This window comes from Salvelinus sp. IW2-2015, unplaced genomic scaffold (assembly GCF_002910315.2).
Source record: "Salvelinus sp. IW2-2015 unplaced genomic scaffold, ASM291031v2 Un_scaffold83, whole genome shotgun sequence".
Taxonomy (NCBI): Eukaryota; Metazoa; Chordata; class Actinopteri; order Salmoniformes; family Salmonidae; genus Salvelinus; species Salvelinus sp. IW2-2015.
In genome coordinates this window covers 5,313,349-5,334,570 of record NW_019942514.1, presented here as the reverse complement: position 1 = coordinate 5,334,570, position 21,222 = coordinate 5,313,349, and the positions used below count along the sequence as shown (strand labels likewise).

At 42.7% G+C, this 21,222-nt stretch overlaps 1 protein-coding gene across 1 annotated transcript; it reads left to right on the top strand.

Annotated features, from left to right (window-relative positions):
* The first annotated feature begins 291 nt into the window (after positions 1-291).
* Positions 292-20,983, top strand: LOC112068110 (lysophospholipid acyltransferase 2). The gene is made up of 10 exons (XM_070438034.1): positions 292-398; positions 4,846-4,901; positions 9,469-9,523; positions 12,073-12,256; positions 13,843-14,035; positions 14,558-14,661; positions 14,757-14,821; positions 15,126-15,258; positions 17,605-17,756; positions 18,568-20,983. Exons 1-10 carry the CDS (start codon positions 376-378, stop codon positions 18,752-18,754), a joined length of 1,152 nt encoding a protein of 383 aa, XP_070294135.1. The 5' UTR covers positions 292-375; the 3' UTR covers positions 18,755-20,983.
* Positions 20,984-21,222: the final 239 nt, after the last annotated feature.

The window sequence follows — 21,222 nt, the reverse complement described above, 5'->3', positions numbered from 1 at the left end:
ACCATTTTCCTGNCATGAGAAACAAGATTCTCTGGTTTGATGAAACCAAGATTGAACTCTTTGGCCTGAATGCCAAGCGTCACGTCTGGAGGAAACCTCGCACCATCCCTACGGAGAAGCATGGGGGTGGCAGCCTCATGCTGTGGGGATGTTTTTCAGCAGCAGGGACTGGGAGACTAGTCACACTAGCACACTACCTAGTATGAAACAATATATAGGGGGATGCATTCTGCGAAGTATGCTAGTGTAGACATTAGAAAGTGTCTGACCTTTGACTGACATTGTCTCTCCTCTCTTTCCAGGTTATGCTTCATAGTTGCTCTGGGTTACCTCAGCTTCTGTCAGATAACCCGGGTCTATGTCTTCGACTATGGCATGTACTCTGCAGACTTCACCGGGTAAGTACTCGGTGTTGTGTTGACAATCAATGACATTCATAGGCATTGGCATGGAAAACCAGCAGACAGTCCTTAAAAACAAGAGTTGAATGACCATGGGAGTCAAATATCACTAGTACCACATATCCAGCGGAGAGAATCCCAAACGCCAACAACTTTATACACTTAAATGTTGTGTAATAACAGGATGTTGAATCTAGTGAAATGGGGAGTGTCAGTGAATGGTTGTATCGCAGTATTATCGGTTCCCCAGGGGTATATTGTTCCATCTCCTCCGGAGTGTCTGGTGAACCAGACAGCCACACACACACACACGTGCTAGGGCGGGGGTGGCCAGTTGCTAAGCAACCCCAGTAGGAGACCCACGGCATCACAGACCTCCCTCTTTTCATTTCTTGCTTCTTCCACTCCATTCCTTTATTCTCTCATTTTTCCCCCGTACTCATCTTTTTTCATGAAATGCCAGTGACTAAAAGCTTGTAAATGACTAAGGCTGTGTCTAGACTTGCCATTTCATGAAGCTTTTGTATTCTGATCATGGAATTCCAAATATGTCATGCATCTACACCTAATGTAAACAGGACTCAATTGTCATACTTGAGTGAAAGTAAAGATACCTTAATAGAAAATGACTCAAGTGAAAGTCACCCATTAAAATACTACTTTAGTAAAAGTCAATATACTTAAGATATAATTTACAAACAAAGCATGTGTGTTTAGTGAGTCCACCAGATCAGAGGCAGTAGGGATGACCAGGGATGTTCTCTTGATAAGTGTGTGAATTGGACCATTTTCCTGTCAAAATGTAACAAATACTTTTGGGTGTTAGGAAATATGTATGGAGTAAAAAGTACATTTTATTTAGGAATGTAGGTTGGCAAAAAAAAAAAATAGTAAAGTACAGATGCCCCCAAAAACTACTTAAGTACTTTACACCACTGCATTTAAATGTGTCTACCGTGCCGACATTGTGTCCGTATTCCCTTTTCCCGCACTATATTCAAATGCAGTATGCATTCTGCAAATGGTGGAACAGGCTAAATCTAATAATAACAAAACAACATTGATGGCAGTAGAGAGCTAACCTCTTTAACTAGCCAGCAAGCTAGCGGGATTGCAAACAGGTTAGCATAACTATGGTTGCACATTTTGGGGAATAATCAGAGGTGGAAACTTTCCGTGGGAATTAACGGGAGTTTACAGAAATATATGCAAATTAATATTAATACCATTTAAATGTAGATGTTTTTTGCATTGGATATATTTACCATATCATATGAAGACAGAAACATTTTACCTTATCATAAGTAATCATAATTGCAAATGATTAAATCCTTTGAAAAAAACAAAAAACCAATTTAGTTACGAATGTAATTTTAATTGAGTTGACTTCACATGGGATGATTTCACTGAACAACAAAAGAAAGGGAATATTGAATGATCCCCAATGATCTGTAAAATGATAGTCAAGAAACTAAAGCTTTGGTTGTCTTCCTCTCAGGCTTCCATGTCTTCTCCCTGGACTTTATCAATGTCCACTTCTTGAACATCAGACTCTGAGGCCTCACCTTCTGTCACTTTCCAACCTAGTTGAGGATGGCTCGTTGTCAGGTTCAAAAAGCATCAAATTTGCCCGGATGTGTGTCTTCCCAAACAAGGACCAGTTGCGCTCTGAGGCGGCTGATGTTGGTCGGATTTGGAGGATGATGGAGGCAACAGGGGAAAGAGCTTAGATCCACAAAGTCCCCTCTACCAGGTGGCTGATGAGATATGTTGGCACGACTGCCATATTGCATCTCCATCCCAAAGAACTTGCTTGGAAGTGTACTTCGCCAGACTGCCAAAAACCCCTCATCCAGTACAAGGTGGCGAGACACGGTAGTGATGACACCATAGGCCTTGTTGATCTTGGCACCAGATAGGATGCTCTTGCCAGCATACTTGGGGTCCAACATGTACGTTGCGGCGTATATGGGCTTCAGGCAGAAGTCTTCACGCTTTTTGATGTATTTCAGAACTGCAGTTTCCTCTGCTTGGAGCAACAGTGAAGTGGGCAGGGAAGTATGGATTTCTTCTCTTACATCTGGAAGCAGAGTCTGAACATCAGACAGGATGGCATTGTCTCCCTCAATCTGTGCAATGGCTACTGCTATAGGTTTCAGGCTGCTTACCACTCTCTCCCAAAATACATCATCCAGGAGGATCCTCTTGATGGGGCTGTCCATATCGGCAGACTGTGATATGGCCATTTCTTGGAGAGACTCCTTCCCCTCCAGGAGCCTTTAAAACATGATTACAACACCACCCCCAACGAGTGTTGCTAGGCAGATTCAATGTTGTGCTCTTTTTCTTCTCACTTTGCTTGGTGAGGTAGATTGCTGCTGTAACTTGATGACCCTTCACATACCTAACCATTTCCTTGGCTCTCTTGTAGAGTGTATCCATTGTTTTCAGTGCCATGATGTCCTTGAGGAGCAGATTCAATGCATGAGCAGCACAGCCAATGGGTGTGATGTGAGGGTAGGACTCCTCCACTTGAGACCAAGCAGCCTTCACGTTCACAGCATTGTCTGTCACCAGTGCAAATACCTTCTGTGGTCAAAGTTCATTGATGACTGCCTTCAGCTCATCTGCAATGTGTAGAGACCGGTGTGTCTGTTGTCCCTTGTGTCTGTGATCTTGTTGAATACTGGTTGAGGGGTAGAGATGATGTAGTTAATTATTCCTTAACCACCCATCAGAGATGATTGCAATACAGTCTGCTTTCTCTATGATTTGCTTGACCTTCATTTGAACTCTGTTGAACTCTGCATCCAGCAAATGAGTAGATAAAGCATGTCTGGTTGGAGTGGTGTATGCTGGGTGAAGAACATTCAGAAATCTCTTCTAATACACATTGCCTGTGAGCATCAGAGGGTGAACCAGTTGCATACACAGCTCGAGCAAGACATTCATCAGCATTTCTCTTGACTACGTTCCTCCATTGAGTCAAAAAAAACTTCTGATTCCAGGAGGACCATGAGCTGCTGCTATCGATAAGGTGTCTGATTCATCATTTTCACCTCAAATATAAGTAGAGGGACTTTTGTCTGAGGTCGCTTGTTGTGAGCGCCGAGGGAACTTTATGCACTTGGCCAGATGATTCTGCATCTTTGTTGCATTCTTCACATATGATTTGGCACAATATTTGCAAATGTACACAGCTTTTCCTTCTACATTAGCTGCAGTGAAATGTCTCCACACATCAGATAGTGCCTGTGGCATTTTCCTTTAAAGATTAGAAAAAGAGTAACAAATCAAATACAATTCCATGTACAGATAAATAGTTAAGCAGTTAGATTAATGGACTGCTTTGTAAGATGGATGTTTTGAAATGAAACATGTATGGAAACAGTTGAGTTAACACTCAGTTAGCAGGCTCAAGTCCACATGGTAGCAAAAACTAACTACCAGAAATGAACAAGTTAGAAATTATTTAAACACACTTTTCTGTAGGCTAGTATTTACTAGTTAACAAAAAATAATGTATGTCATATAAAATATATTCACCCCACCCAGTATTGTAATCAAAACTTACCAGAAAGCATGTAGTCCTTGGCTCAGACCATGTAGTAGTGTGGGCTCAATAGCATCTCATTAGTGTGCAAGATCTTGAGAATCAGCTGTACGTGTGATGGAAGAATGCACTGTGCATGCAGAGGGTTGCAATTCCATTGAATTGGGGAAAGTTTAACCAAAATATGCCACAAGACCTAGAATTGCCTTATGTGTATCCCACAAAAAAAAAGGTTCACCGTTATAAGCTAACTGTTTTGACGAATTTAAGCAACATTTTTCAAATTCCCGGGCTTAACTTCCCACGGAAAATGTCTGGGAAAATTTCGGAAATTTACCGGAAAGTTTCCGACCCTTTGCAACCCTAAGCAATAACTCTAGCATAATAGTTTTTCAAAATCAAGTCAAACCTAATTGAATATTTGTACTTTCTCTCTGGCTCGGACGATTAGGGCCCAATCTATTCCACACAACATATTAATCTGCTACCAGTTATAACCTGTCACAAGCTTCTTGAGGTGTTATATCATTTTGAACGACTGATTTTCTGTGCAACCTACAACTAATGAATCTTAACATTTTAATCAGGATAGTCTTTCACCCCACAGTTCTTCTCTGTCACAGAGTATTACATACTCGACACTGCGCCATGTTGTCTTTAGGGCATATACAAAAGCAGACGCATACTTAAAAGCAGCGTGAAGTCAGTCAGTTGCATTATACAGAGTGACGGTCTGCTAATGCATGTTAGCTGCAGCAGTAAATGAATAATGTATGCCTGATGGAGATGGGATGTTGCTTTGTATGTAATATGTAACGAGAAGCTCGTTCCCGTGTAGGTGAGCAGAAGTTGACGTGATTCGGTTACTCCTCTCCTGTGTTTCTCCTATAGGCCAATGATGGTCATCACTCAGAAGATCACCAGCTTGGCGTTTGAGATACACGACGGTGAGACGTGTGTGTGTGTACTTGTGTGTAATATGAGTTGACTAAGGAACTGAGTCATGGTGAAGGAACACGTCATTGATAAAGGCTGTCACGGCAGTCACGTGGGAGTTGAAAGCAGCAGCAGATGGAGAGATAACACATTGGTTTTTACGAACTGCACTGCTCTGTTTCCTTTCTGCCAGACAGCTAAAGCTATGCATAGTGAATACAATCCGCAGTCACCTTTTTGAGTAGAAACAAGACGTCAGAGGGGATATGAACATTCCGTTTTATTGTTTTTGGTTTAATCTGCAAGGCCTTTTCGAAGGCGAGTTTCCGTGTGTGTGTCTGTCTCCTCGTCACCTTGCAGACAATAAATAGTTCCCTTTATATGCAGTTTCTAATTTTATTACTTTTAATTGAAATGTAACATATACCATTTTTAAATTGGTTTACATTTTTAAAACCTCTCTTTGGGAACAGATTTCATAATACAGTAATTGATACATTAGTGCTTGTATTGTGAGGAATTTTTAGAGTGGACTCAGTCGAGTGAGCAGGGGTGGCAATGTAAACAAGCTTATGTAACGAGGAACGTTACACGTTCTCCCTCCCTCCCTCTCCAAGTTCCTCTGTATGCCTTTTCCTCTCCCCTACACCAAATCATCCATGATGTCAGATTACTGTATGCATAGAGAGAAGTGTGTGTGAATGGGGATTACATGGCTGTACTCTTTTGAAGTCCTGTGAAGTAGAGCGCCAGCGTTAGAAGTCTGAAGTAGCCAAACGGCCACTGCAGCTAATTAAGGATGGAGAGATGGGTGTCGGGAGGACAGGATTAGAATGGACGAGTGTAAGAGAGGCTTAGGGGAGTTGAGGCTGACCAGCTCCTCCACCAGTCAAATGGCTTCAGGTGGTGTGTGTGTGTGCATCCAGTTGCAGTGTAGGCTACTGATTCTCCTCATAAGTAATGAACATCTAAGACCATAATCCCTATTCTCTATGTGATGTCACAGTGAACATTGCATGTTCTTTTCCGTCGAGGGAAGCATGTAATGCAGTGGTATTTCAACTTTTTCATCCGGGACCCCATGTTTTTCACCAGAAATTCCGGGGACAACTTTTTCTCCAACATCATTTCTGGCGACCCCAGCCCAAATCTAATGACGCCACCTTATCATCAAATGTTGATTTTTTTACATCAACGAATAACTTTCAATTCATTACATAAAATGAAAAGTCTCCAATAAATACATTTACTCAACAGTTTATTTTTCAAAAACGTGTGTATATTGTCCCATGCAATATGTCATCTTAAAAATACAAACACGAAGTATTACATGATGCGTAGTGTAATCACTTAGGTGCAGAGTGTGCACCCAAGTGAATGGGAAAGGTAGGGAACATCAACAATTTCGCACTCAAGTTAAATGAAAAGATGGGCACCATCTAAAATGATCAAATTAGACGTTGCCCAGCTTTCCCATTCATTTGGGATTGGGGCATATACCAACTAGCCAGTTTATAATAGCAATAAGGCGCCTCGGGGGCTTTGTGGTATATGACCAATATACCACGGCTAAAGGCTGTATACAGGCACTCTGCTTGCGCATCGTGCCTAAGAACAGTCGTCGCCCGTCTAGTAGATACCCATAGACTTCGTCATTGCGCTAACGCTAGTTAGCATTGGCTCACAGAACTACCTCTAACTTCCGTCATACTGGACACAGACACATACAAATGATATCCACGAGTTCATCTGAATATGGGAGAAGTAGATAAAGGGCCTCCGTGCTAAAATGCCGAAGTATCCCTTTTTAAGGCTTTACATTTGCGTGTGTGTGTTTTTTCCCCAGCTGTGTTAGGCATGAGTGCCTCGTGATTTGTTGGGAGAGTCCCCGGTATCTTTTCTTATCGACGTAGACCGCGACGTAGTCCCTCGATGCCAAAAGAGTCCATCATTGAAACCAGACCCTAGTTGCTGTTTTATAGGGTCAGGTTTTCAAGACTGCCTCAGTCTCACTAACAGTGCCGGTAGCACTCTGACTGAGACCGATGGAGATGGGCTCAGGCCACAGCTGATTTAGGCCGTGTACATTTTAGGGGAAAGAGAACAAAAGCACCACAATGGGTCTGTGCACTAGGTTGTTTTCCAATTTTTTTCTTTGTCCGTTTTCCCCCTCTCTTTCCGTGCCGCACACATTTGTAGCTGAAGAAATGTTTTGCATATGACTTATCCCAATTATTAAATGTTGCTGAGTAACCAATGGCGCACACAGCAATTAGGCTTGCTTACAGGTGCTGTACTGGAGTGATCTGATCTCAAACTAGGCTATATTACCACATAGGGTTGCAGAATTACGGTATCTTTCCCCAATCCTGGTTGGAAGATTCCCGGGTTTCCTGCTTATTCCAGTGTAATTCCATGAATCTTCCTTCAGGATTTCTGGAAAAGCGGGAAATTTTGGGAAAGTTAGCAGAATTTTGCAACCCTATTACCACATCAATTTACACAGAGATGTATGGTTTATTCAATTTTTTTGGTTAAACTCATCAAAAAAAGAAACTTTCCTTTTTCAGGACCCTGTCTTTCAAAGATAATTCGTAAAAATCCAAATAACTTCACAGATCTTCATTGTAAAGGGTTTAAACACTGTTTCCATGCTTGTTCAATGAACCATAAACAATTAATGAACATGCACCTCGCTGGAACGGTCGTTAAGACACTAACAGCTTACAGTCGTAGGCATTAAGGTCACAGTTATGAAAACTTAGGACACTAAAGAGGCCTTTCTACTGACTCTGAAAAACACAGAAAGATGCCCAGGGTCCCTGCTTATCTGCGTGAATGTGCCTTAGGCATGCTGCAAGGAGGCATGAGGACTGCAGATGTGGCCAGGGCAATAAATTGCAATGTACGTACTGTGAGACGCCTAAGACAGCGTACAGGGAGACAGGACGGACAGCTGATCGTCCTCGCAACACCTGCACAGGATCGGTACATCCGAACATCACACCTGCGGGACAGGTACATGATGGCAACAACAACTGCCCGAGGTACACCAGGAACGCACAATCCCTCCATCAGTGCTCAGACTGTCCGCAATAGGCTGAGAGAGGCTGGACTGAGGGCTTATAGGCCTGTTGTAAGGCAGGTCCTCACCAGACATCATCGGCAACAACGTCGCCATGGGCACAAACCCACCGTCGCTGGACCAGACAGGACTGGCAAAAAGTGCTCTTCAATCACGAGTCGCGGTTTTGTCTCACCAGGGGTGATGGTCGGATTCGTGTTTATCGTCGAAGGAATGAGAGTTACACAGAGGCCTGTACTCTGGAGCAGCATCGATGTGGAGGGTCCGTCATGGTCTGGGGCGGTGTCACAGCATCATCGGACTGAGCTTGTTGTCATTGCAGGCAATCAACGCTGTGCATTACAGGGGAGACATCCTCCTCCCTCATGTGTTTACCCTTTCTGCAGGCTCATCCTGACATGACCCTCCAGCATGACAATGCCACCAGCCATACTGCTCATTCTGTGTGTGATTTCCTGCAAGACAGGAATGTCAGTGTTCTGCCATGGCCAGCGAAGAGCCCGGATCTCAATCCCATTGAGCACGTCTGGGACCTGTTGGATCGGAGGGTGAGGGCTAGGGCCATTCCCCCCAGAAATGTCCGGGAACTTACAGGTGCCTTGGTGGAAGAGTGGGGTAACATCTCACAGCAAGAACTGGCAAATCTGGTGCAGTCCATGAGGAGGAGATGCACTGCAGTACTTAATGCAGCTGGTGGCTACACCAGATACTGACTGTTACTTTTAAGCAATAAGGCCCGATGGGGTGTGGTATATGGCCAATATACCACGGCTAAGGGCAGTTCTTATGCACAGCGCCAGGGAATATTGGCCATATATCACAAACCCCTGAGGTACCTTATTGCTATTATAAACTGGTTACCAATGCACATAGAGCAGTACAAATAAATATTCTGTCATACCCTGGTCTGATATACCACAGCTATCAGCATTCAGGACCAAAACGACCCGGGATATAGTAGGGGCGGCAGGTAGCCTAGTGGTTAGAGCGTTGGGCCAGTAATCGCAAGGTTGCTGGATCGAATCCCCTGGCTGACAAGGTAAAAATCTGTCGTTCTGCCCCTGAACAAGGCAGTTAACCCATTGTTCCTCGGTAGGCCGTCATTGTAAATAAGAATTTGTTCTTAACTGACATGCCAAGTTAAATAAAGGTTCCATTTTTTTTTAAAGAGAGAAGACTGGCTTCCTCCCAAATTGCACTCTATTTCCTATGCAGTGCACTACTTCTGGTCAATGTAGAAAATAGTACAAATAAAGAAAAACCCTGGAATGAGTAGGTGTCTAAACTTTTGCAATGTGTCCCATTCCAGGCTTTTTCTGTATTTGTACTATTTTGTACGGTATATATATTTTTTACTCTATTGTATTGCAATCAACACCTGATGAGTGAAGAATATTTTTTGTCAAATTGAAATGCATACACTTCTTACTTACTGTATTAGGAGTTGTCAAAGGTTTGGTGCCCTCATGTGACCACACTCTGTGTTCCCATAGGCTTGGCGAGGAAGGAGGAACAGCTGACCCCCAGTCAGAGATGCCTAGCTGTAAGGTATGTGATCCAGGTATGTTTTTACTCTCCCAGCTGGACTAGACAGTTCTACTGCCGTACTCAAAGCTATGAGCTCGGTATTAAAATGCTTACTGGGGGATGTTTATTTTATTCGATTTGACAATTTTAAAGCACAATACAATCACACGTGGACACAATGCATTTAAAATCACAGAGTGACACAATTGTATTTCCTTTTTGGTCCCCTTGTAAATACATCAAAACAAAATATTTTATACTTATATTTATATTTTAAAATATATATACCAGATTATAACATTAAAACAGATACGGTCACTGGGAAAGCTTATGGTAGCCACTAGCCAGTACTCATATCACATTGTTTCTGTTGTCCAGTGATATTGGTTCTGTTTCTGGGTCTGTTATTGGGTCTCTTCTTTCTCGCTTGCTCTCTCTCCCTCGCTCTCTCTCTCTCTCTCTTCCTCGCTCTCTCTCCCTCCCTTGCTCTCTCATTGTAACAAACAAGGGTCTTTTTTTCAACTTATACTCTGATTCTATAATAATATTGAGTGAGAATATTGAATGCTTTGGACACAATGAAAGATTGTAGGCTCCATGCAAAATGTCGCTCACAACAGGATATTTGCTTCTAAAGAGGAATAAGATGGAAATGATTGCCTCCGGAGGAATCTCATGATATTCTATTTTCTTCCCATGACATTACTGAGAACAGAATGCTCTTGGTATCAGCGATAATTAGAGCGGTTATTATGACTTAAACTCCCCACGGCTCCTCTCACAGTCACAGGGGCTGTGAAGGAGTTTGTATCCCTGCTCCAAAGGGTACCCAGCCGTACCTTATGACCAGGGCTCCGGACTAACATTTTCCCCTGGTGGCACTGATGCCACTAACTTTTTCAGTTTGTGGTACCAGCCCATGATTTGGTGACCACCCACCTCCCCCCATATTTTGATATGCAACCAAATTCAGTGATTGTCATGAATTTTGGGTTGACAATTACACTATTTCTGTTATATTTTACTGTAAAAAATAGGGGTCCAGAATTTAGTTTTTTTTGTTCAATACAGATCAATCTTTATATGCACTAATATATATCGTCCTAATTCAATTCGTGCTAATTCACCACCCGAGGAAGTGGAGAAACTGAACACGAACTCTAAATATAACACCTACTGCTAGTAGCCATGTATTATTCTAACAATGAATGTAATGTCCTAAAACAAATGATGCCTAGTGCACTTGCAATAGCCAATGCTCAATTTCGCACGTTCCGTATTTTGAAATGTTTGCTTTGAGCTCATTAATGATTGTTGAGAAATAGAGACCATCCTCTCTTTAATATGAACAACTAGTTTCTTCCACGGCTGTTCTTTTTCCCCCCTCAGAATTACATTTTGAAATGTTATACAATCACAAGTGGCACACGAGGTGGGGGAGAGAGTGTGTTAGGCTTGCTCATTACAGCAGCCAGGCACAGCGGCAGGGCAGAAACTTTCAGTACAGGAATCATGACGACAATGCAGTTTGTTTAACAAAGTACATGGTTTTATCTCCCCCCCAAAAAAATAGGACATTTTCATTGAGGTGACCAGGTAGAATGTACAGCTCGCAGCCGTGTGAACAATTAAAAATGTAACTCGGCCAAGTTAAAGGGTCGCAAAATGTGACTAAATGGTCACAGTTTGGAGCCCTGCAGTCAGGAAGCTGTCAGAGACCAAGGAGTTTATACAATGGGACCACCAACTACTGTGTGAAAGGAATTCAATCTAAGAGTCGTTTTGGCACTACTTTACCAATATCTGTGCAAGTTTAGTAGGACATTGAACAAAATTTCGCAAGTCATCCTTGAAAAAAACAACCAGAAAATTACATATTGTCAATTCAGTCTTGAATTAGGAGTTAAAAAATGTTTTGCTGATGTGACCCCTAACACCTCAACTACAGTGCAACCTAGCCGACCCTTTGGCCGAAATACTTTGGTTATTGTGACTTTGCTGCTTACCCTCGAGACAAACCCCAACCTTGCTGTACCTCCACCACCACACTCAACAGATTACACTTTGCAGGGAAAGGCCTCACTTACTCCCTCCAAAGAGCCAGACAGACGCAAATGCAGCCCAGCGCAACAAAGCCCCTTTTACAAATCGGCTCCTAGAACTAAAAGCACCGCACCCATCCATTTGACAAAAGTCTACGAATTCACAATCCTACTGGATGTGTCTGCTGAGTCACCTCAGAGTGAAGACTAGGTCTCTACTTGATGGCTGTTCACTATGGCCATGCTACAACAAAAGTGCTGACGCATGTGTTACTTGTTTCTAACCTAGGGTCAAAGCCGGGGTAGGGGTAATGTTAGCCCTACTTACCGTGCTAAAAGACACGTGGATAGAAACGAGACGAGGGTAACGTTAGATGGAAGGTAGGTTAGAGTGCTCAGAGAACGGCGTCCAGCGCGTCCACGTTTTCTAGCGTGGCCGGTAGAGACGACCCTCCGCTTGACGCTAACAGCTGCCTCTCTTCGACATCTGTCTAACGTCTCATTCGTTGTCTCATCCTCTTCCCCCAGGAAGATGCCCAGTCTGCTGGAGTACCTGAGCTACAACTGTAACTTCATGGGCATCCTGGCCGGGCCCACCTGCTCCTACAACGACTACATGGCCTTCATCGAGGGCACGGCCTACCAGCCTCGCCACCTGGAGGCCAACGGGAAGGAGAACGGGAAGTACAAGCTTACGGAGCCCTCGCCCAAGGTACCACAACGCCAGTCTCTTTGTTAGAGTTCCCCCTAACCAGGATGGACCTAGTAGAATAGAATAGATACGTTGTCAATTTGTCTTCAACTCTGGTCCTGGGTTTTGTTCTAGTCCAGTCCTAACACACCTGGGCTTGAGGATTAGGTGTCGTTGAACTAGTTGTCTTAGTGCTGGACTGGAGCAAATGCCTGCACAGCCTATATTTCTAGGAAGAGTTGGTGATCATTGGTAGTGTGAGTTAGGGCTTGCATAGTACATAGTGGACAAACAGTCATGGTAAAGTGTGTATTTGTATTTATTAGGGATCCCCATTACTATTCCTGGGGTCCAAACACATTAAGGCACTTCCATCACACACAAAACAGTACATCATATAACATTTGGTACCCCACAACATATCTACAATACAAAATGTTTAATACCACCATACAACAATATTACAATGTACATTGTCCCTGCTGTACTGTGACATGGACCTTTGACCAGGAAAAACTCAAGGCCCTAGTTATGCCGTCTTGTATTTCAGAATGGAAACACTGTGCTTTTCATGCCTAGAACAACCAGTACCACAGTCCCTTTGTCTAGAAATGCAGCTCTCATTCCAATGAATTCAACTACAGATGCTGAAAAGTTCCAATGAGACGCCACCAGACAGTCACCGTTCTATTCTCTCCTAATCCCCACGATGGTCTTATCACCAGGTTACCAGACTAGACTGAGGAACTCACAGCCTGCATGTCAACGAAGGAGCTTATTTTGCATGATAACCGCCAATGAATTCAGTCTTTTCTTATAACGTTTGGTTTCACGGCAGAAGAGAAATGCCCTCTTACTCTGTGTGTGTGTCTACCACAACAATGATAATCAATCCCGTAACCTACAATCCTATATAATGTGTCGTTTCCTCGTTAAGATGGTACAGTTTAATTACAACCCAAATAAGCTTTTACATCTGGACGGCTCGAGAAAATAATGTCGCGTGTCACTTCATCCCTCGTAGCGCTTCTCAATTATTCTTACATCGTTGGCATTTATAATTGATATCTCACTCGAGAGTTTGAGTGTGAAGTTGTTCCTGTGAGAGACTTATAACAGATATTCAGTAAAGGGAAGGGACACAATACAAGCCGTGCTAAATATAGAGTTCTCAGACAGCCTAGCCTCGCTGAAGTGTTGGCGTTTTATAAGTGAATTATAGGCTAATCTTGAACAGAGGTGACAATTTGGCAATTCAAGACGGCAAAACACAAAAGCTGCAACACAACACGTCCAATATTTCCTGCTGTTGTACATTATGGGATAGGCCTATACCTGTTAAGTTCCTCACATCCCCCAAAGCTGGTATTTCAGACGTTAACTCGTTAAGCTCATGTGGTGGGTGAACCCGGTCATAAAGATTTGGTTACTTTTTTCGTTTTATTGACATAGTGTTCAAATCTTCACATATCTACGATAAAAAATAAAATACAAATTTGGTAACCCTAGTTTGCAGGTATAATCGATGATCTGGTTATAATGCTTCTTAAGACTGTCATAAGCATGCATGACCTCATGTCTTAAAATCATCTGTTTCGCCTTCACAGAACAACGTGATCTCCAAGCTGTGTACGTGTGCCATCTCCCTGGCCATCTTCCTGTCCGTGTCCAAGATCTTTCCCGTGGAGCGCTCCATCGATGAGAAGTTCATCGCCTCTACCCCCTTTATCCTCCAGGTCTTCTATCTGTACCTCTCCATGCTGGCCACCCGGCCCAAGTACTACTTCATTTGGGCCCTGTGTGAGTGCCACTTTTAAAATTATGTGAAGTAAAATAACATGTTTTTCTGGGAAGTATTTGGGATTTGAAGGCTGTTGGGGGATAATTATGTGGATGCTACTTTATTTAACTAGGCAGGTCAATTAAGAACAAATTCTTATTTACAATGATGGCCTGGCAAGAGGCTAAAGGCCTTGTGGTGCAGGGATTGGGGATTCAAATTGTAAGCCAAGATGGACAACAGACAGAAGTTTTGGACATTTGAAGGCTGTTGGGGGAGAATTATGTGGGTGCTAGCCACCCCATATAACAAATCAGGGTGACATTGCCTCGGATAGTGGCCCTTCTAAAGTCACAAAAAAATGTGGCCTACTTTTTTGAGTTGTGTTACACTGCCCTCCTGTGTCAATGTGGAGAACAATACCCCCAAAGAGCCTACTACAGTCAAACAGAATGGTCTTGACAGTAAGGGATATTGTTATTCTTTGTTGGCCTCTGCCATTCTGCCTGGTAACTTTTCGTTTGTTTTTTCCCATTGGACAGCTGATGCCATCAACAACGCTGCAGGCTTCGGCTTCAATGGCTACAACAAAGATGGCACACCAAGATGGGACCTGATATCCAATTTGAGAATACTGGACATTGAGGTAAGCCTTTTTCTTATTCACATTTCACTAGTACTGTAGAAGTAGAATATATTTAGGCTACATTCACTACTTCAACAACATCACTCTCTTTCCAGTTTGCCACCAGTTTCAAGATGTTCCTCGACAACTGGAATATCCAGACAGCGCTTTGGCTCAAAAGGTAAAATGCATCATAAACCAGATTACGCTGTACTATCTCACAACAGTAGTCATGTATATTGTAGATTGTACAATCACAGATAGTAGGCTTATATCAGTAGTAACGCTGATAATGCACTGAATCTGCTAGCACTGCGTCTGGGCCATTATCTCTACACAGGTTGGGATGGTAATGAGTTTGTTAGCTTCGGCTAGTGTGCTAATGCTAGATCTGCATCATGTGCAGTCAGGCTGCGATTTTAGTCTTGTGATTAGCATTAGCGGGGATGCTAATGCTATATCTGTACCATGTCTGTCTTCAACAGGGTGTGTTATGAGCGCTGTCCCATCAACCCTACAGCGGCCACCTTCCTACTGTCGGCCATGTGGCACGGCGTGTACCCCGGGTACTACCTCACCTTTCTCACGGGCATTGGCATGACCATGGCAGCACGGGCAGTGAGTAAACAGCCAACACAGCTGGTGTTACTGACCTAGAATCATATCTGGGTTGTCTGCACACCTCAACTGCATTACCTCTTTGAGCTGGTATTTTATTAGGATCCCCATTAGCTGTTGCTAAAGCAGCAGCTACTCTTCCTGGGGTCCACACAAAACATGAAACATGACATATTACAGAACATTAACAGATAAGAACAGCTCAAGGACTGAACTACATAAATAAAACTACATAAAAAAAAAAAAAAAAGTACAAGTAGCCTACATATCACTACCAATACATACACACAAACTATCTACATTTACATTTACAATTAAGTCATTTAGCAGACGCTCTTATCCAGAGCGACTTACAAATTGGTCTCTAGGTCAAATAGGGGAGAGGCGTTGTGCCGTGAGGTGTTGCTTTATCTGTCTTTTGAAACCAGGTTTACTGTTTATTTGAACAATATGAGATGGAACAGAGTTCCATGCAATAATGGTTCTATATAATACTGTACGCTTTCTTGAATTTGTTGTGGATTCAGGGACTGTGAAAAGACCCCTGGTGGGGTAAATGTGTGTGTGTGTGTGTGTGTGTGTGTGTGTGTGTGTGTGTGTAAGTTGACTATGCAAACAATTTGGGATTTTCAACACAATGTTTCTAATATAAAGAAGTGATGCAGTCAGTCTCTCCTCAACTCTTAACCAAGAGAGACTGGCATGCATAGTATTTATATCAGCCCTCTGATTACAATGAAGAGCAAGACGTGTCGCTCTGTTCTGGGCCTTCTGCAGCGATAGTGTCCATTATGTAATAATGTCCTGTATAGTAATAATAGCATCCAGCTGCAGCTTAACTAGGACTTTCCTCTAAGCACTGGACCACAATCAAGATAAGACAAAACTAGGGCCTGCAGCACTTGCTTTTTGGAGTGTGGTGCCACAATATTGTGATCACTGCATCCAATGAGTACGGATACAGCTTTAGAACAAAGTTCTACAGTATTAGTAAACATGTGATCAATACATGTGGTTGATCTTGTTCCTGTAGTGTTTGTAAACACCCTGGTAGGTTGATTAATAACCTGAACCAGATTACAGGTACTGGTTAAACCCTAGGTGTCATCTCTTGGAGCGAACACGAGTTCTCGGGTTTTAGGTAGAATTACATGGGTTGTCAGTACAACTCAAAACTGCATTAGCCCTTTGAGCTAAAGCCGAGGTGTTAACTCTGGCAGAAACAGAAATCCTCAGGTTTGAGGTGAACGGGGGGTTCACGCAAGGTTACAAAAGCACATAATTGATGTCTTTTAGCTGGTGTTGCCCCATCTCATTCGTCAATGCATTTGTCACAGTCACCATTAGCTCCAAAGCAGACCTTAAAATTGATAAACATTACACCATTTTACTTCTATTATTATTATGTAAAGACAGCAGAGAGATGACACGGGGAGACTGAGCTGTGACCCTGTTCTTATTTTAACGGGAGACTATAAAACTACAGGTCCCATGGCACAGTGGTTGTGTGGGAGTCTGCTTACGCATGAGCAATACGCGAGCAAGGGTGTGTGTAGCAGTATGATAGAGCCTGAGATCACAGGGTAATGGACAGAAGGATCACCATGGTGACAGTAGGAGAGTCCTAGAGGACAGAAAGGCCTTTGGCGGACAGTGTCCCGAGAGAACCTCCACCTCTCCTCAATACTCGGGCTCCATTCTCCCTCTCATCACATCTAGGAATAACACTACCACAAGATGTCATGATACACAGAACTAGAGAGGGACTTTTTTTTTTTTACCGTTCCCTCTCCGAAAGTGTGCACTTTGCACTCACTTACCCTCATGGATTGATTTAAGCATTGGATTTGGTGTGAGCATGGGCTGGTATGGGAGTTTCCATGCGTCCTGTTTGTTAGACCAGTGCATTCTTGTACAAACCACGGGGTTTGTAGTGAGAGAATAGGAGTGAATGAGTGCAAACCTCCTGTGAGAACGGTAGCGAATCGCACCTCAGCCATGTCCTGAAAAAATAATTTCAGAAAGACGAAGCTCTACTTTTGAGATTCATATCGCTACTCTAAATGCAGGTCATGGACTAATGATGAAGTATATTGCTTCTGTTCATGTAAGATAAAGAACGGGGTCAGTAAACCTCTTGTTGGGAGTTTATAATGGCTACAACGTGCCTATTACGTCTGAAAGCGGATTTGTTTCGGTGCCTTCACTGATGGCTCTATCTTTTAGTCTCTAACCTCCATCACATCTTCTCCACAAGTTTTTTTTGTTTTTACTTTATGCAACATAATGGTGTGAGGCGTTTGCTATGTGATTTATTCACAATTTCTTCATTTGGCTCACTTCCAGCTTAGACACAACATCAGACCGTACTTCCTGGGTTCAACGACACACAAGAGCGTCTACGATGTCATCACGTGGGCGGGGACTCAGGTCGCCATCTGCTACACGGTTGTGCCATTCGTTCTATTGGCCGTTGGGCCGTCACTCAAGTTCTACAGGTGAGTGACATTACTGATTCCACATGCCCTACCAGCACTATTGTAATGTAATGCAGGCCTATTTTCAAAACAGTAACTTTTATTAATACATGTGTAGACTACAAAGGTGAGTTGCACATACTGTGTTGGGTCCTAAGAATCATGGGAAGCACCACCAAGTTCAAAACCCCTGTAGATTTTATGGGACATTTTTTACAAATGCCTGTTTAAAAAGGCAGGCCAATAAAACGCAAATGAGCACGGCACAGACAGGCACATGGCACAGAGAATTAGCTCTGTTCCCCTTTAGTGTCCAACTGTTAACAAGACCACTTAATGACCGGGATGATTCACACGGAGAAATAAGAGGGGCTTTTATGCATTCAGGCCACTCCAGTAAAATGGAGGCAAATATTCTGTGTCATCTGCCAGGGTGAGGAGCATATAAAACCCAGTCATTAAACAGGAGAGTTTGGGGACAGCTGGCTGCTGAAATGGAAGGAAGGAGTGGACCTTGAGGACATATTGTTCCCATAATCACAAATACACTGTGACTGCAGATATATAAAACTCAGGATTTTCTATCCGATTAGGATTAGCTAGCATAACTTGTTGGGACCCATAATGAGTCCATATTATTTTGTATTCACAATGACATTTTGCGAACTCTTCTGGAATCTTTACGCCACATAGAAAACTGTCCTCGGCATGCTCTTTCAGCGGCTTAGGCCTGGATTTGTGTTTCGTGACGAATGCATTTGTGAAGAGTGCTATACCGAACAGATGACATTGGATTGGTTGATTACTTCACTGATTGATTTTCTCTTGCCAGGTCATGGTACTACTGCATACACATAGCATGCCTGCTGCTGGTGTTAGCCCTTCCAGTGAAGCCATGGCACCTCCGCGCCAAGGAGGAGCAACAACAGCAGAACAGCCTACAGGGGGGGTTGACCGGAGACCACAACAGCCACTGCATCACAGACAACAACTGCAACCAGAAACACAAAGCCACATGAGACCCGGGAGGAAGCCCCTCCACCCCACACCTCAGAGCTCAAACCGGCACAGAGACAAAGTGCAGCGATTCTTTGAAACCACAAAGAACCAAAAAATTGACAGGAACACCGGAATAACAGACAATAACAAACTCAGTTCAACAACAACCCATCAAACCTTCCAGTAGCGAGGAACGACAGCAAACCATGCTTTGGAGAAATTAGAAGTAACGAGAGGAATATCCGAGGGCCACTAAACGGCTAGGATCTAATGAGTGATAGTAATGACATTAGCGATGATGCTAATGGTGCAATGCTAAATGACAGAATGCCGAAGAATGCAAAGCTGACTGAAGTTTCCTTACCTCTATGTACTGCTAACAAGTTAGGCTAGGTGCAGATTCTGCAGGGTGCGAAAGGTTGTGTGGAGGGGGAGCGCTTGTGGCATTGGGAAATGAAGGAGTTGCAGTTTGACCTCGAGTGTAGAGGGTGCTATACAGGCTAGTCAGACATGGGTATCGAGGATTTTTGTCAGAGTAGGAAAACGATGTAACCTCTACTAGGAAAAGAGGTGTAATAGAAAATTGAGAGAAAAATATGAAAGAAATAACTTTTTTGTCAGATGCCAACTTCAAGCAGGCCTTAGGATCCTCTAAACATTGTTTGATAACTGTCACTTTTCTTTTGATTGTCACTTTTTTTTGTATCTGCTGCTTTTTTGAAATGATACTCGTTCTTTACAGAGGGTTCATTACAAAGGGAGTGTATTCACGGTAATTGATTTTAAGGGCTTTTTTGACATAGGGTTAATTCTGTGTAGCTTCCTTGTTTTCCTACTGTATCTGATTACAAACTGTATGTTTCCTGTATCTGATTACAAACTGTAGGTTTCCTCTAGGGTCATATGTCTTGCCTACCTCTAACATCAGTTACAAGTTCAGTTTTGTTAAACTGGTTTGAAATCTTCATATAGGCTTCTAGTTTCACTATGAACTCAAATGGAAATCGCCACCTAGATTCGTTTTTGAATCCATAGCCTCGAAATGAAATTCAACAAACGGTGTTTGTGACCTAATCACTCGTGGACAGACTGACCAAATGATGCAAGATTTTAGTTCTGGGTTAACCAAGATTATTTGACCTTACTGTATGAGTAATTGGATATACTGTAGGATGTAACGTTTACTATCACACTACAAATAGAGCTGATTTAAGATTCATATAAATTACCTTTAACATTAAAGGTTGGGCAATATGTATTTGCCATTTAGGAAGCCTACTGTATGTAATATTATTTGTACGTATGACATAATTGGAATGGAAAACAAACATAACAATTCTTATGCTCCAATCATGAACCCTAACTTGTATGCTCGCTTGTCTTGTGACCCTCTTAATAAACAAAACAAATATTTCAAGCCAGATCCCAGACATAAACCACAACCCAAGAGGTTCTCTCATTACTATAATGTGGAAAACACTGGTGTACAAGAGTTCTATCAGGTGGGTCCAACCAACTCTTCCATGGGGGGGGGTGTTAATTGTGGTGCAGAGGACAGCCCATGAGCATAACCTACACATCCTGATTGTTCCACAGTGCCCTGTTTCTGGAGAGGTATGGAACATTCCATCACAGGCAGGCATTGATATTTTGGACCACACACCATTCATTAGCTGGTAAGAGTTGGATAAGTACTGTAGTACAACCAAGATGGGAGCCAATGAACCAGTTTAGGGGTTTATTTTGTGATAATGAGTAACAACCATGCAGCAGATTTGAGTTTCCAAATGTAATCTTTCCCTAACGTGCATACTGTACTCCTGCCATAAATGTGTGTATGTGATTTTTAAAATGTTCATGTGGTCTATAAGTGTATTTGTAGTCGAGGTGTAAATGCCTGAGGGGAAAGGTGTGCTATCTTTACCAGCAAGTTGATAATTGCACTGCATGGCCACCCAAAACTAGCCTGGTGAAACCAGACGTAACACTACGCTCACTATAGCTTGTGTAGTATTCAGTCTGGTTTAACTAAGCTACCCCAAACCAGCAGATCAATGCAAACGGCTCCATATGTCCAAAGTGCCATGTCATAAATGGCCCATATATGTTGTATGTGTGTGAAAGCATAATGGTTATTTTTGTGTCAAGAAAGAAGAAACCTATGGAAAGATTTGTATAATAGTACTTAAACTGATTTATGTCAAAGGGAAATTATTTTTTAAATACTAATACAGAGATTTTAAACCAGCTTTCTCACTCGCCTTCTTTTGCACCTTTGGTTGGGATGTGAGTGTGGAGTACTATATGGGGAAGAGGCCAAAAAAGGGATGGGGAGTCCTAGCGAGGATAGACATATTTAATCCATATGGGATTATTGGAAGGGGTTTGTTTTAGGGTGCATCCTAATAGTCTAACATGGATTACTTTCTTTGTCTCCTTCCTTTCATCCTCACTAGTCTGGAAATGTAGGACCGGTGAAAGCACTATG

Bases quoted from the DNA above. Each gene is read 5' to 3' on its own strand.
- LOC112068110 (XM_070438034.1), top strand. From the start codon at position 376: ATGTACTCTGCAGACTTCACCGG. The intron at 14,662-14,756 runs GTAAGCCTTTTT...CTCTCTTTCCAG, and splicing joins TGAGAATACTGGACATTGAG to TTTGCCACCAGTTTCAAGAT. The intron at 14,822-15,125 runs GTAAAATGCATC...TGTCTTCAACAG, and splicing joins ACAGCGCTTTGGCTCAAAAG to GGTGTGTTATGAGCGCTGTC.